Source organism: Aquarana catesbeiana, linkage group LG11 (assembly GCF_042186555.1).
Source record: "Aquarana catesbeiana isolate 2022-GZ linkage group LG11, ASM4218655v1, whole genome shotgun sequence".
Taxonomy (NCBI): Eukaryota; Metazoa; Chordata; class Amphibia; order Anura; family Ranidae; genus Aquarana; species Aquarana catesbeiana.
This window is the reverse complement of record NC_133334.1, coordinates 25,322,931-25,340,294: the sequence shown is the minus strand read 5'-3', so window position 1 is coordinate 25,340,294 and position 17,364 is coordinate 25,322,931. Positions and strand designations below refer to the sequence as shown.

General features: G+C 45.8%; 1 protein-coding gene across 4 annotated transcripts in view; it reads right to left on the bottom strand.

The window, feature by feature from the left end:
* The window catches only part of SBF2 (SET binding factor 2), a 514,395-nt gene extending 497,409 nt beyond the window's left edge, over positions 1 to 16,986 (bottom strand). For all 4 annotated transcript variants that reach the window (XM_073604094.1, XM_073604095.1, XM_073604096.1 and 1 more), the window contains exon 1: positions 16,814 to 16,986. In XM_073604094.1, coding sequence (XP_073460195.1) covers positions 16,814 to 16,970 — 157 coding nt within the window. In that variant the 5' untranslated portion in view covers positions 16,971 to 16,986. The remainder of the gene's footprint in view (positions 1 to 16,813) is intronic.
* Positions 16,987 to 17,364: the final 378 nt, after the last annotated feature.

Sequence of the window (17,364 nt, the reverse complement as noted above, 5' to 3'; positions counted from 1 at the left end):
TTCCAGGAGACCAGCAGGTTGTGTGAGTTTGCAGGTGTCCAGGACTTCCTGGAGACCAGCAGATTGTGAGAGTATGCAGGTGTCCAGGTCTTCCTGGAGACCAGCAGGTTGTGTGAGTATAAAGGTGTCCCGGTCTTCCTGGAAACCAGCAGGTTGTGTGAGTATAAAGGTGTCCCGTTCTTCCTGGAGACCAGCAGATTGTGAGAGTATGCAGGAGCGCACGTTGCTTATAAGCTAAGCCGAACCACAAGCTCTAGGCTCCCATTTGGAGACAGAGACCAGTCAGGAGAGAACTATGTGCTGCAGCCAGGAGGGATGTATGTTCCTGCTGGAGACTGCGCCCCATGTTTGGTGGATCCCTTGCCCACAATGCATACTAGCCCATTATGCTTTTAATTTGCAGGCCTTGCAGGGAGCAAAAGAGGAAAAGAGGGTTTACTTCCTCTTTAAGATAAAAAACATTCTGCCTTTAGGACCACTTTAAACCACATTTCCTGACTTAATATAAACACAGTATAACCACTGATAGCTAGATATATATTTTACTTTACTACTGCTATAAAACACATCCAATAAAAAAAAAAAAAATTAAAAAAAAAATTTCTTCATAAAACTTAGGCCAATATGTATTCTGCTACATATTCTTTGTAAAAAAAATCCCAATAAGCGTATATAGATTTTTTTGTAGTAATGGTGGCAATCAGCGATTTTTAGCGGGACTGCGACATTGCGGCAGACAAATCTGACACCAAGTGACGCTTTTTGGGGATCAGTGACCTCAATACAATGATCAGTGCTAAAAAAAAATAAAAAAAAAAAAACGCACTGTCACTGTATAAATTACACTGTCAGGGAAGGGGTTAACACCAGGGGCAATCAAAGGGTTAAGTGTGCTCCTAGGGAGTGCTTTCTAACTGTGTGGGGGACGGACTGACTGGAGGAAGAGAGAGATCTGTGTTCCTGATTAGCAGGAACACAGGATCTCTCTCTCTCCCCCTCTCGTACAGGATGGTGGTGGTCTGCCTCGTTTACATAGGCTGATCGCCGTTCTGCCTCTCTAGCAAACGATCAGCGGGTCCCGGCAGCCATCACGGCCACGCCGATTGGCTCCCGCTGTGTTCAATCACACCGCGAGCGTGTAGCCGGCAGCGCGCGCCTCAAATGCGGAAGAGGCAAACAACGTACAGGTATGTTGTTTCGTCCAGCCAGGCCGCCCTGTCCCAGTATATGTGCGGTGGGCGGTTCTCGGAAGTAGTTAAGCCGAGAATAAAAAGAAATATCAGAACCAATCAATATACGCTTATTGCGATTTTTTTTTTTTTTTTTTTACCAAAAATATGTAGAAGAATATATATCAGCCTAAACTGGAGAAGAAATAAATATATATATATATTTTTTTGGGGGGGGGATATTTATTATAGCCAAAAGGAAAAAATATTTCTTTTGTTTTTTTAAATTGTCGCTCGTCTTTTGTTTATAGCGCAAAAAATAAAAACCGCAGTGATCAAATACCACCAAAAGAAAGCTCTATTTGTGGGGGGGGGGGAGGATGTCATTGTTAGGGTACAACGTTGCACGACCGCGCAGTTGTCAGTTAAAGCAACGCAGTGCCGCATCACCAAAAAAAAGGCCTGGTCAGGAAGGGGGTAAATCCTTCCGGGGGCTGGAGTAGTTAATATGCGATGTTCCTGTTATTTTTGGCCTCTGAATTATAGGACTATCAGAAATGCAACGGAAGACTGGAAATCAAAACCATCTCCCCCCCCTGCAATCCCAGCGAATATCATATCACGCCAACACATTAAACGTATTTGTGTCTGCGGGCGTGAGAGATCGCACACAAGTGAGTCACATGTCATCTGCAGTGGCATCCATATCCTACAGCACATTACAGACAATCGCTACAATTGTATACAACGTATCTCATCAACATTACAGAAAAAAAAAAAAAAAAAAAACACTGTCAACCACAGGGGGAGGAGCTTACAATTGTATACAATGTATTTCACCAACATAAAGAAAACCTAATGGTCACCACAGGGGTGGCGGAGCTGGGAAACTAGATATAGATAGACCAGGCCATTTTTTGCGATTTCGGCACTGTGTCGCTTTAACTGACAATTGCGCGGTCGTGCCACATTGCACCCAAACAAAATTGACGCCCTTTTTTTCCCCACAAATAGAGCTTTCTTTTGGGGGTATTTGATCATCTCTGTGATTTTTATTTTTTGCGCTATAAACAAACAACAGCTACAATAAAATTTTTAAAAAATTTTTAAAAAAAAGCAATTTTTTTTTTTTTTTTGCTATAATAAATATCTCCCAAAAATATATAAAAAAACATTTTTTTCCTCAGTTTAGGCCGATATGTATTCTTCTACATATTTTTGGTAAAAAAACAAAAAAAAAAAAAAAAAAAAATCGCAATAAGTGTATATTGATTGGTTTGCGCCTAATTTATAGCGTCTACAAAATAGGGGATAGTTGTATGGCATTTTTATTATTATTTTTTTCTATTATTAGTAATGGCTGTGATCTGCGATTTTTATCGTGAATGCCACATTATGGAGGACACATCGGACACTTTTGACACTATTTCGGGACCATTGTCATTTATACAGCGATCAGTGCTATAAAAATGCACTGATTACTGTGTAAATGACACTGGCAGTGAAGGCGTTAACCAGTAGGGGGCGGTGAAGGGGTTAAGTGTGTCCTAGGGAGTGATTCTAACTGTGGGGGGGATGGGCTTGAACACACAGGACAGAGAGCAGTAGATCACGGTCCTGTCACTAGGCAGAACGGGGAATGCTTTGTTTACCAAAGCATCTCCCCGTTCTACCTCTCCGTGACACGGTACGTCCATTTGCCCAGCCGTGCCATTCTGCCGACGTAAATGTATACATGCGACGGTCGGCAAGCGGTTAAAGTCAGCTAGCCAATCAGGGAAGAGAGGGGGCAGGGCCGGGTCGCGGCTCCGTGTCTGAAAGGACACAGAGAGCTGTGGCTTGGCTCGGCTGCCCCCAGCATAGCAGGCTGCTTGCTGTGGGGGCACTGAACGGAAGGGAGGGGCCAGGAGCAATGAAGAGGCACCCAAGAAGAAGAGGATCGGGGCTGCTCTGTGCAAATCCACTACACACAGGAGGAAAGTATAAAACTTTTTTTTTTAAAAAAACAAACAAGATTTTACAATCACTTTAAACCCCCAAAAAATGAAGAGAGGAGGAGGGAGGAGGAATTGATTCCTAGCCCTTGCCGGACTCATTTCCTACATCCAGCATTTCATCATTTAGCCCTTTCCTTCCCAGCCTGACTTTCCATGGCCTGCCTCTTGCATTCATTGGATTTCCATTCTTTCAATGTTTGAGGCTCAACATCACCTGTGGGTGTGATCTATGGCAGTCTGCATACAATACATGCAATACATTCCTCCTAGGAATATCCACTTCTCAAGACTGACACCCACCCATCAAGGCATGGCAGGTCCACTGTTTCCATCAGGACTGAAGGGCTCTTGGTAAGAGCACTGGGGCAGGGGCCTGTGAGGTTTTCAGGAAGCTATGTACAGCCCCCTGCCGGCCCCTCCCACCAGACATGATCTGCCTGCATTGCATAGAGAAATACAAAGAACTAGTGATAACGTTTAATGGGAGATAACCACTTCCTGACCGCACTATAGCCGAATGACAGCTACAGCATGGCCGGCCAATTCTGGGAGGGCATCATAGGACGTCCTCCAGTGATTGCGCCCGCTGCGGCACGCTCTGTGATCGCTGTGTCCTTAGAACACAGCTGATCACAGATCAGGGTGAAGGGCCAATCACAGCGGCTCTTTACCACGTAATCAGCTGTGTCAAGCCAGTTAGCAGCATTCCTTTCCTTGCACTGATAACACGAGGGGGGGAGAGCTGATAACCGGCTTGTGTCGAAGGGACATCTACACTGACAATCAGTGCAGTGCCAATCAGTGCAGTGCCAATCAGTGCCCACCAGTGCCGCCTCATCAGTGCTGCCTCATCAGTGCCCACCAGTGCTGCCTCATCAGTGCCGCCTCATCAGTGTCCACCAGTGCAGCCTCATCAGTGCTGCCTCATCAGTGCCCACCAGTGCTGCCTCATCAGTGCTGCCTCATCAGTGCCCACCAGTGCTGCCTCATCAGTGCTGCCTGATCAGTGCCCACCAGTGCAGCCTCATCAGTGTCCACCAGGGCAGCCTCATCAGTGTCCACCAGGGCAGCCTCATCAGTGTCCACCAGGGCAGCCTCATCAGTGTCCACCAGGGCAGCCTCATCAGTGCTGCCTCATCAGTGCTGCCTCATCAGTTTCCACCAGTGCTGCCTCATCAGTGCCCACCAGTGCAGCCTCATCAGTGCCCACCAGTGCAGCCTCATCAGTGTCCACCAGTGCAGCCTCATCAGTGTCCACCAGTGCAGCCTCATCAGTGTCCACCAGTGCAGCCTCATCAGTGCTGCCTCATCAGTGCCCACCAGTGCAGCCTCATCAGTGTCCACCAGTGCAGCCTCATCAGTGCAGCCTCATCAGTGTCCACCAGTGCAGCCTCATCAGGGTCCACCAGTGCAGCCTCATCAGGGTCCACCAGTGCAGCCTCATCAGTGCACATCAGTAAAGGAGAAAAAAATTATCTGCTTGCAAAATTTTATAACTATGAAAAAAACTTGTAAGCAGCAACAAATGTAAGCAGATTTTTCTGCAATTATGTATTTTGAGCAGTGATTTATTTCTCAGTGTAAAAATGTGTGAATCAAAGGACGGAGTTGTTGGGGGGGGGGGGGTTATTTTTAGCTCCAGATATTGTTTTGATGAAGTTTTCCTCCTTTGACAACTCAGATCTTTCCTTCCATCTAAATATTTACAAAAACCGCTTCAGGAAAAATAAAACAGACATAATAATAATAATCTGATTCCTCTGGCCGCTGGAGATATTTTTAATTTTTCAAAAGAAAATGAATGGAGGTGCTGAGCGATCGGACACAGAAAATAGCGCAGAGCACCCAATTCTCTCAGAGGAGATCCGAATTCTCTGATCTAAGAGGGAAAGAACGTCTAAAGAAGAACTCCGCACTAAGAGGGGGGCTTTTCTGTGATTTCTAGGAGTTTTGAGAGCGATGCACACACCCTACCGGTTCACAAAAATAGATTTTTTTTTTCCATGTGTATGTATATATTAGAGCTGCACGATTCTGGCCAAAATGAGAATCACAATTTTTTTTTTTTTTTGCTTAGAGTACAAAGATCACGATTCTGGCGATGTAAAATCTTTCACATTACACTAAAAAAAAAATTGGCTAACTTTACTGTTTTTTTTCTTTTTTTTTTTAAATTGCATTTGAAAGACCGCTGCGCAAATACAGTGTGACATAAAATATTGCAACAACCAACATTTTATTCTCTAGGCTAGGGTGTCTACTAAAAATTTATATATATATATATATATATATATATATATATATATATATATATATATATATAGTTTGGGGGTTCTAAGTAATTTTCTAGCAAAAAAAGTGATTTTAACTTGAAACCAACAAATGTCAGAAAAAGATTTAGTGGTTAAACTTTTTTCACTTGCACACAAAGCCCCGGTTCACACAGGGGCAGCACGACTTGCAGGTCGCCTCACCGACGCGACCTGCACACGACTTCCACGGCGACTTGCAAAACGACTTCTGTATAGAAGTCTATGCAAGTCGCCTCTAGTCGCCCCCAAAGTAGTACAGGAACCTTTCTTCTAAGTCGGAGCGACTTGCGTTGCTCCTATTAGAACGGTTCCATTGTACAGAACGGGAGGCGACTTGTCAGGCGGCTAGGTCGCCTGACAAGTCGCCCCCGTGTGAACCGGCACTAAGTCCATTGACATATTGTTACAATGTTTATACTTAAGTTCAACTAATAAAGAATGTTGTGATTCTTGGCAGACTGCCCAGTTTTGCTCTTCCTTTCTTTTGAGGGCTGTGGCTTCAGAAGAGCAGAGAGAATTCTTTACAATTGTGAAACACTTTAGTTGGCAATTAATTGTGCATCTCTAGAGATATAGATAGATAGATAGATAGATAGATAGATAGATAGATAGATAGATAGATAGATAGAGAGAGAGAGAGAGAGAGAGAGTTCCACCTCCCAGCGGCTTACCATCCACAACACCGTGATCCTGCCATCTTCCTACCACACGGACAGCACCCCGGACCGCTGAATGACTCCGCCCCCTCGGACCTTGCATTTATGTGCCTGAATTTACTTCCCTTTTGTGAGTAGACATTTGGCTTGTTTTATTTTTATTTAAATGGATACCATAATACTGCACTGGAGTCTGTCGCACCTTGCTTTTGTTTTACCTGTGTTAACAGATCAGCAGGTGAAAACAGAGGGAGGGGGCCTAAAAAATGAAAACTAATGCAGCCACGACATCTAATGATTGGTAAGCTGCAATATATTATATTTTCGGTTTTGGGTTTAATACCGCTTTAAAAAAAGAATGTATGTAACAATCCAAATAAAAGAAGAACCAGATATGCTGCATTCTAGATATAGGCATCGCCATGACAACCTGCGAATTCCATCAACACACCGCCTGATCATATCATGCTTCCATCAACACAACGCAACGCCTTCAAGAGTTCCTGAACCCAACTGCAGTTCTCCTGCTTCCAGTTAAGTTATCTATGAAAGAAGGTACAAGTTATCCCTTGAAAACCACCTAATCTTTTCTTGTCTTTACCGGATAAGCGTAACTGATGGTCCCAGTTGACATGTGACTAATTAAGGGTTCATGAACACCGGAAGGTTCTTGCTGGCAGAAGGTCCTACAAAAAAAAAAAAATGCAACTAAAGTACTCATCACAGGTCCCAGCAGGCTGCGAGTCTATTGACACCGAGCAGCGCGCCTCGCACACGTGCAGTAGGAAGACACAAGGAGTTCCAGCCAGCTTCCCACACTAAACATGATGATGGTGCCCGAAGACTGGCGAAGAACCAGCCCAGGCGAGGGCGGCGCTGGACAGACGAGTCTCCTTTTATTAAAATTATCATTACAGCATTTACATAACTTGTGTTATAATCCGAGGCCCTGATGAAGCGGGTCAGGCCACGAAACGCGTAGGCCATCTCTTCGGATTCCACTGCCAGGTTAATCACACCCTGGACAACCATACTGTAACTGTTTTTTTTAACAAATGTTTTGTCTTCTTCTCTTTTTTAAATGAAATTATATGTATGTGTAAAATAAACATTTGTTTATTTTTATAAATTTACTAGTTTAGGCATTCATCAGACCCCACAATGTACATGCAAAGTCCCACCCATTTTTTTCGTTATACAGTACATGCTTCTTTCGGGATAGAATCTTGGTAGGGTCATAATTATCCCACACTCATCCCCCATATCTTTTTTATTTTTCCTTTTATTAAAAGCCAGCAGCTACAAATATTTATTTTTCAGAAAGACTGAAGAAGCTCTAACTTCTTTCCTTTCTTCAGGCACCCAACTCCCTCATCTTCCGGCCAGGACGGCGTCACCTCAGCCCACATAGTCGGAAGCCAGCTGTGAGCTATCAGTGTCAGGGCTGGGCTCAGCCCTTCCTTCTCTGAGCTGTCCGCTCAGCTGTCGGCTAATTGCCAGCTCCTATCTCTCTCCACAGTTACTCAGCTGTTGATGATATCCTGCTCGTCAGTCCTGCCTACTTAAGCCGTCCAGCCCAGAGGATCTCTGCCTTCGCCTTGCTCAACATCACCTTAGTCAACAAACGCTCTCCTGCATTCCTGTTAAAATACTTGCTTGGCTGACATCCCTTCTGGCTCCAGATCCTGCTTGCTGTTTTACTACGCTCATCTCCGGCTCCCGGACGTTTGGCTTGTCTGACTATTCATCAGTTCCTGAACTTTGGCTATGTTTTGACTACGTTTTGTTCCATTTACTTTAATTATTAAACAAGTGTGATTTAATTGTACTTCGGGATCGGTCTGATTTTATGGTTTCTGACAATCAGGATGTCAAAGCCAGCTCCCAAATCCAAGATAGCGGCACGGAAGTCTGAAGGCCCAAGAAGCATCAGCTGCGGGGAAGAACAGCGCCCGACTTCTGGGGCTGGAAAGTTTCTGTTTTCTAAAATTCAACAAACTACAGTGTTTGCAATTGCTGACTTTTAATTCTCACAACCCAAGTGATGTTCCTCACAAAGCGGAGTTCCACTCGTTTTTTTCTGTTTATTAAAAGTCAGCAGCTACATAAAGTGTATCTGCTGACTTTTAATAAACACACACTCACCTGTCCCACGGTCCAGCGATGCGCCCAAAGCCTCCGTTCTCTCCCCCCCGCACTGGCATCACAATGGGGGGGAACCTGGCTGTGACAGCTTGCGGCTTCACAGCCTGGGGCGCATTCTCAAGTCGCTTCGTGCATCCTAAATGGCCGCACAATCTTCTGGGACCTGTGACGTGTCCCAGAAGATTGCAGTGAGGGGGGGGAGGAGTCGCCACCTAGACGGCGCGAGCAGAAGAGGGAGCTGGGTTCCTGTCAAAACTAGGTACCCACACCCCCCCCCCCCAAAAAAAAAAAAATGATACGCCAAATGTGCATGTCAGGGAGTTAGGAGTCCTTAAAGTGGAAGTTCCACTTTTGGGTCCCGAGATGAGGACGAAGGAGGATCAAGGCTGCTCTGAGCAAAACCCCTGCAGGTAGTATGACATGTTTGTTATTTTTAAAAATTAAAACGACAAGCCTTTATTATCACTTTAAACAATATTATTAAAAGCCAACTATTGTAAGCACTCTCAGCAGTGTAATACTGTTGGCCCCAACTCCCATAACTGACATTTTTGCTGGACAGCTTGGCCCGTTCCAGGTAATGGAAGAATAAGGGATTTGTTGTCAGAAATCAACATGTAATCACAGTATGTTACAGGGTGCGCAAAAGAAAAAAAAAACTGCTATGTTAATTCCACGGGCGGCATTGTATAGATTATACCTGGGGCGTAGGTGTGCACCCCAAAGTTTACATATACACACACACACACACACACACACACACACAATTATAAATTAATGTAACCAAACATTTTAAAATGTATTAAAACATGGACAATGTCAGACGGGCAGTAGGACGGTGTCAGTAGTTTTTTTTTTTGTATTACTATTTTTTTACAATTTTTTAAATTCTTATAACGTTATATTTTTTACATATTTTTTTTTTTTTTTTAAGCGCCCTATTGTGGGACTTTGGTGAAATATCAGGGGTCTAAACGACCTCTGATGTCTCACTTTTGAGACAGTGAAAGGGACTGAGGACACAGATTACCCAGTCCCTTTCTCTGCAGCCTCAGCTGTACTGGACAGTGAACGAATGGGAAGTGCTATCTGCTAGATAGATTCCTGTTCCTTCACAAACACAGTTTACTATGCTTCAGTTATGAATGGACACAGGAGCGATCGGTACCGATCACTCACTGTATTTATTCAGAAAATGAAGGGGCTGGTAAAATGACACATTTACCAGCCCCTTCCCCCGCTCTCCATCCTGACAACCCCCACAGCAGCAGGTAGGAGGGGAGGGAAGTCAGCAGCGCTGGGGGGGGGTGACAGGGGGCCCCGGGCAGCAGGGGGTGCTGCGCAAGGTGATTAGGGTGTGCCCAGACACACCTGGTACACCCCCTGCGCACGCCTATGACTGGGGGCTGCTGAGGAACCACAAGTCCCAGCACTTCTTGACAGCATGCAGCAACTAGGAATTGTAGTTCCAGCAGTCCAGCAGTTAAAGTAGCAGTACCCTGTTTCCCCCGAAAAGAATACCTAGCGTTATTTTCCAGGAGGGCTGCAATTTAAGCCCTACCCCGAAAATAAGTCCTAGTTTAAAATGCTTGTAAAATCCTATAGTCCACTCAATTACAGTAGTATACAATGTACAATGTGTGCGTATCTGTAATATAATTGTGCCAAATACCTTCAGTGCAGTGGCTCTCGGTGCTCAGCCGACCTCCCGCTGCTCTCCTCCTCTCTTCTCCCAGCAGGGGATCTCGCCTCCCCCCCTCAGCAGTGCTCGGAGCGGGGAAGAGAGCTCCGGTGGGTCACGGAAGCGCCGAGCAGCGCTATAAAGCAGGTATTTGCCACAATTACAGAAACACACACATTGTACATTATATACTACTGTAATAGAGTGGATTATAGATTTTTAAAGCATTTTAAACTCGGTTCACACTGAGGATTCCTGACAGGCAGGGAGAGAGAGGGGGAGAGAAGACAGCACATTACAGGGTAAGACCTACCCCAAAAATAAGCCCTACTGTGTCTTTTGTTGCCAAAATTAATATAAGACCCGGGCTTATTTTTGGGGAAACACGGCATACGAGTAAAAAATAAATAAAGACAACTAACATTGGCTCATAACGATCATACTTCTGATGTAACCTTGGATTAAAAGTCTCTGCTCCTAATATCATGAATACCACATTTTTATTTTCCCAGGGTTCGCAGAGGATGTCAACAACATATGGTCCAAATATTAAAATCAGAGCTTTTTATACAAATAAAATTTGATGGCTGCATTTCCTGGCTCGCTGCTACTGGTGCATTCCAAAAATCTGTGTCAGGTCACGCGAGTCCAAGTGACAGATGCACCCTGTTGGGGTCTGGAGTGCACCGCAAGGTAGTGGACCCTACGGCTGACTGCTGCAGATGGAGCAATAGGATATACAGGAGAGCAGGACAGGTACCCTGTAGTATCTACACGGATGAAACTGGGAGATAGAGCATGACATTTCCCAGGGCGCAGAGTCTAAGAGCCAGTGGGTGTTCACCAGAGGCCCCTAATGGTGGGGATGGATTTAGCTGCAGTCTGGCTCCAGGTCGCGACTCCTAGGGCCCCCCCCATCTCACGCTCACACAGTAGACTACAGGGAGGTAGAATGGAAGCAGCAGACAGCAACAATAAAGGATAGCCAGGAGACAGCCAAAGGTCAGGGTAACAAGCAGGTAAGGAGAGTCAGGAGATAGCCAAAGGTCAGGGTAACAAAAAGGTAGGGCTAGTCAAGAACAAGCCAAGATCGGTAACTGGAATCAGCCCCAGACGACACAGCAAGCCACACACGAAAGCCAAACACACAATATTGATCAGCAGAGCTGGCTTGCAGTGCACAGGTTAATATAGAGTTCCCTGATAGGGGCTAGGGTGGAGCCATGCTTTGAGGAGAGATTACTTAAGCAGCCAGGTGAGAGTGGCTGGCCCCTTAAGCAGAACACATGGAGAGGTAAGCGGACAGACAAAAATTACTGCATACCCATGACAATATGACTGACATTCAATTATCATGTGTGCTGTAAAACCATACTTGGATATTAACGACGACAGATAGGACAAGGGAGATAGAGGCTGAAAAGAAGGGAAAACGGATCATAGGGGCTGATAACATCGAGGGCCCATACATACCTTGGTCCAATGAGCTTTGTTAATGTGCGCATTACTGCAATTCAATGAACTCAAACACACTTAGGCCACAAAGTTCCAATGCACAGCCAAAAACAATGCATGTCCGTTTTTTGGATGTTTTGGGTATGTTGCTTCCTTAAAGGGTAAGTAGTACACTTTCAGAAAAAAATTGGACGCCTTAATCAAGTCTTCGCGTTGCGTTAAAGGATAAGTGGACTTTCAGAGAAATTGCACTCATCCTAATAGCCCCTTTAAGCTGGCAAAAGCAATCTTACCCCATTCCAGAGATGCATGCTTAACTAGATTTGACAGCTGTGGCCCTCTGTCTCCTAGCACAGCAGAGCCCTGTAGAATTCTATGGGGCCAATCTACCACTGTTCTCTAGCTGGGAGATGCAGAGTGGTGAGCCCCATATATATCTCAATAGGGCTCTACTGCACAGGGGCAGCCAGGAGACAGACGACTCTGTCAGGTTTTTATGGCTGTTGGTGTCTACACTGGTCAGGTTTTCCATCATTTCCTGTAACAGCGACCCCTAGGGCCTCCCAGCTCATGCTCACGGTAGTCTGCAGGGAGGTAGAGTGGAAGCAGCAGACTGTGACAACAAAGGATATTCAGGAGATAGCCAAAGGTCAGGGCAACAAGCAGGTAAGGAGAGTCAGGAGATAGCCAAAGGTCAGGGCAACAAGCAGGTAAGGAGATTCAGGAGATAGCCAAAGGTCAGGGCAACAAGCAGGTAAGGAGAGTCAGGAGATAGCCAAAGGTCAGGGCAACAAGCAGGTAAGGAGAGTCAGGAGATAGCCAAAGGTTGGGGCTGGAAATAATATATATGAATCCAGCCAAGTCCAGGAAACCGATATTGAACACATTTGTAATGGCAAAAAAAAAAAAAAAAATTCCTATAACATTTTTACACAGCACTAAAAACGCAACTTACCACAGGCCTACTTAAAATGCTTTTATTGCTGCTGTGACCCATAAAAGATTTCCCCCTGACTTCCTGCTCTAGTGTTACCTGGACAAAATCTGAGGGGAGATCTCTCAACAACAAAACCCTAAATTATTTTTTTTCCTGCAAGCAGTTTTGAATTGAACAGTTCCCCATTACAAATAAAACAAACCCTTCTCCTATTTCTTCTACTGAAGCAACACAAGCATGTTGCAATATCATGTGTTACATATTCAGTGTATCCAGGGAACAATTAAAACAGTTCCACCACCTCTAGGACTTAACCCAGTCATTCTCAACCAGGGTTCCCAGGTACCCTAGTGTTCCTCCAGGTGGTTTCCAGGGGTTCTTTTAAGCTGTGATTGATTGACCTCCCATCTGAAGATGCCTCTATAGTTCTGGGGCTAACACCACTTGGCAACCTTTACAACCTAACCCGGTTGTCAACCATGGTTCCATGTAACCCTTGAGTTCCTACGGAGGTTGCTAGGGGCTCCTTGAGCTGTAGCTGACCTTCCATCTCATGAGGCCTCCATAGTCCTGGGACCAACACCACTTGGCAACCTCTAGGACAGGGATATGCAATTAGCGGACCTCCAGCTGTTGCAAAACTACAAGTCCCATCATGCCTCTGCCTCTGGGTGTCATGCTTGTGGCTGTCAGAGTCTTGCTATGCCTCATGGGACTTGTAGTTCTGCAACAGCTGGAGGTCCGCTAATTGCATATCCCTGCTCTAGGACCTAACCTAGTCATTCTTAATCAAAGTTCCATGGCAGCCTAGTATTCCTCCATCTGATGAGGTCTCCATGGTTCTGGAGCCAACATCACTCTGGGACCCGACACAGTCTTTCTCAACCAGGGTTCCATGGTACCCTAGAGTTCCTCTGGAGGTTGACAGGGGCTCCTTGAGCTGTGGCTGACTGATCTTCCATCTGATGATACCTCCATAGCTCTGGGGCCAACACCATTTGGCAAAAGCAGCAACATGATAACAACAGATCTTTTTATTGGTGGTACTCTGACCACGACTCTAAGGATTGCATCCCTCCTATTGACCAGCAACGTAAGATAAAATGTTCCCATTGACCCCCACTGAATTGGTTTTAAAACGGGATCCTCGTTCCTCTGGGGTTCAAAAGTTAACAAAGGCTGACCTAACCTGTAAGGAAACATCTGAGAACATTCAAGGCACGGTGGACACATTGTAAATCACAAGTTCAGAAATACTAATAGTGACCAGAGAATAGTATGATGGCAAGAAGACATCAATGATCACTAGAAGCCAGATAAAGAACAAGAATGTTGGGGTGAAGGATCTCCCCAGGGTTTTTTTTAGTACAAGCTAGGTAGTCTGCATTGTACAATAAATGTGGTCAATATTGATGGTAGTTAGTATTGGTAGCATTCCAGGATGAAACCCACCATAGAAAGACGCCACTCATTATGAGAAGGAACATCTATAGTACATATAAACTCTCATCATCTGTGTAATCTTTGGGCGATTAAAGACGTAGGGGCTAGATCAGCCTTTCTCAAACTTTTTATCCTTGAGGGACAACACTTGGAATATTTTTCCAGGTCTCATGGAATCCCTGATAAAAAAATAATTATACCTACAGCTCATGGTGCAATCAGTAGATTGCAGATTCTTCAGGGATCAAATGAAATAAAAAATAGTGCGGAGTGCCTAATGTTTTTGACCCCCAGAGCATGGTTTCTGAAAACACACCTGCTCTATCAACCAATTTATTTTCAATAAAAATATTGAAATTTTTTATATATATCAACACAGAAGAGACCACTTCCATTGGTGGTTAGTGGGATATTGCTTCCATTGGTGGTCAGCGTACGTGGGAGATCAATCTGTTCTCTGCTTGAGGAAGCCCTGAGCAAAGTCAAGAGGAAGCCCTGAGCAAAGTCAAGAGGAACCCTGGTTGAGAAATGCTAGGATAGTCCAAGAAAACTTTAATCTTTCTGCACTGTACCCAAAGCAAGAAACCTTTGGCTGGAGGCCCATTTGACATTTACAACTTGGATGCCAAGAAATAAACTGTGTAGGCAGTTACAAAACAGCCATTACCCCATGATAATACACCCTAACATGAGATAAAAGGGTAGGACAGGCATCAGTTGAAGGGCTGGGCGCAGTACCAAGGCGACTCCTTCGCCACGGGGCACACATCAATGCATGGCGTGTCCAGCTACATGGAAACAGCATAAATTCACAACTGTACTGCTGAATCACAGCAGAGAGACACAAATATTCATAATCCAAAAATCACAGAAAAGTATGCCCAGTGTGACCTCTATGCACACGTTGGATGCTCGGTGCACAATTCATTCGCCACGCAAAGTATGACATTCCAATGCTGATGAACAGCACAACTTTCATCAATGACAGAACACAGCATGGCAAGTATGTGCAATCTCAGGATAGTTGTAGGCTTTCCTTCATTGACAGGTGCCGAGTGCAATGGTGGAGAACACACACTGGGGTTGGTTTACTAAAGGCAAATCCACTGCGCACTACAAGTGCACTTGGAAGTGCAGTCATGCAGATCTGAGAGGAAGCTCTGAAATGAGAAGGGGGGAGCTCTGAAATGAGGAGGGGGAAGCTCTGAAATGAGGAGGGGGGAGCTCTGAAATGAGGAGGGGGGAGCTCTGAAATGAGGAGGGGGGAGCTCTGAAATGAGGAGGGGGGAGCTCTGAAATGAGGAGGGGGGAGCTCTGAAATGAGGAGGGGGGAGCTCTGAAATGAGGAGGGGGAGCTCTGAAATGAGGAGGGGGGAGCTCTGAAATGAGGAGGGGGAAGCTCTGAAACGAGAAGGGGGAAGCTCTGAAACGAGGAGGGGGAAGCTCTGAAATGAGGAGGGGGAAGCTCTGAAATGAGGAGGGGGAAGCTCTGAAACGAGAAGGGGGAAGCTCTGAAACGAGAAGGGGGAAGCTCTGAAACGAGAAGGGGGAAGCTCTGAAACGAGGAGGGGAAGCTCTAAAGTGAGGAGGGGAAGCTCTGAAACGAGGAGGGGGAAGCTCTGAAACGAGGAGGGGGAAGCTCTGAAACGAGGAGGGGGAAGCTCTGAAACGAGGAGGGGGAAGCTCTGAAACGAGGAGGGGGAAGCTCTGAAACGAGGAGGGGGAAGCTCTGAAACGAGGAGGGGGAAGCTCTGAAATGAGGAGGGGAAGCTCTAAAGTGAGGAGGGGAAGCTCCGAAAGGAGGAGGGGGGCTCTGATGATTTTATCATCCAATTAAGTGCAAGCAAAAATGCTCTTTTTTATTTTCCTTGCATGTCCCCCTCAGATCTACAGCGACTGCACTTCCAAGTGCTCAGTGGATTTTCCTTTAGTAAATACTGTACAATAATCTGCAGAACCTCAGGAAGAAGCCTTCAGTAAGTGATAAAAGATACCCAGTGTAACCTCCAATGACCTGCAGGATTCATATTATGACCACCAGTCACCTGCAGGGTGTACACTTTAATCTCCAGTCATCTTCAGTGACCTGCAGTATGTACACTATGACCTCCAATGACCTGCAGGATGTACACTATGACCACAAGTGGAATGCAAATGTAAACTTTGACCTTCAGTGACCTGCAGGAAGCACATTATGACCTCCTGTGACCCGCGCTATGTACACTATGCCTTTCAGTGACTTGCAGGATTCACATTATGTCTTTGAGTGACCTGCAGGGTGCATACTATGACCACCGGTGACTTGAAGAATGCACACAGGACCACCAGTGACCTGCAGATTGCACACTATGACCTCCCAGTGACCGGCAGTATGTACACTATGACCACTAATGACCTGCGGGATGCACACCGGGATCACCTGTGTCCTGCAGGCTGCATACTACGACAAGCAGGGTGACATGCAGGGTGCACAGTAGGACCTCCAGTGATCGACGGGATGCTTGATATGGTGACTGACCAGGTGCACAGTGCAACTTCTGGTGACAGACAGAATGCAGAGCACACCCTACAGTGACCCCTTCCAGGCGCTGACAGGGTGCCCAGCCTCCAGGCGCTGACAGGGTGCCCAGCCTCCAGGCGCTGACAGGGTGCCCAGCCTCCAGGCGCTGACAGGGTGCCCAGCCTCCAGGCGCTGACAGGGTGCACAGGGCAACCTCCAGGGACTGTTATAGAAGTAATACAGGACCCCTGCTATGACAGGGGCCCCTAGAAGGAGAGGAGAATGGGGCCCCCGCCCCTTATGCGTCAGTCAGGATGTGACATGATGGGAAGAATCCCACACAGAGCCCTCCGCAGCATCACACCCCTACTCACAGACATGGTACCTGCCTCCCTGCACCCAGGTCATAGGGGGACGAGCCCATTAACGGCCTGTAGAGGGGGGGCTATAGCTAACGCGGCCCCCACATTCCCTTCACCCTCCCTCTGGGTACAGTGCGGGGCACAGCGGGCACTCACCCGTCTTCTCATGGTCGTAGCCCACCACTATGAAGTAGTCTGCCAGCCTTGCCATGGCCGCCCGCAGTCCTCCCATCCCACGGAAAATCTCAGCATCTTGGCCGCAACAGCTCGGCCATGTTTGAGGCGCAGAGGACCCCCCCTGACTACTGCGCATGCGCAGGCTGACCGGGGCTACTGAGCCTGCGCGAGGGCAGACAGGCTGGTGGGCGGGGTTTACAGATTTCGCAGGCTGTATATTATTGCTACAATGTGTCAGATATGAGGCTGAGATTGTCTGTTATTACAGATCTCTTATAAATGTTGCATTCATTTTATGAGTACATTATTTTACTGTTATTGTTATGCTACATTATATATATTTTATATTTATTTTGTAATATTGTTATATGTGCATCATATGATAAATGATATGACACAGTATATATGTTATATTATTATAATAACTATATTTTCACATTATTATGTAATACATTTATATGTTTAGATTTTTTTTTTTAATATGTATATATAATACATTTATATATTTATTTACATGTATATTAATTATT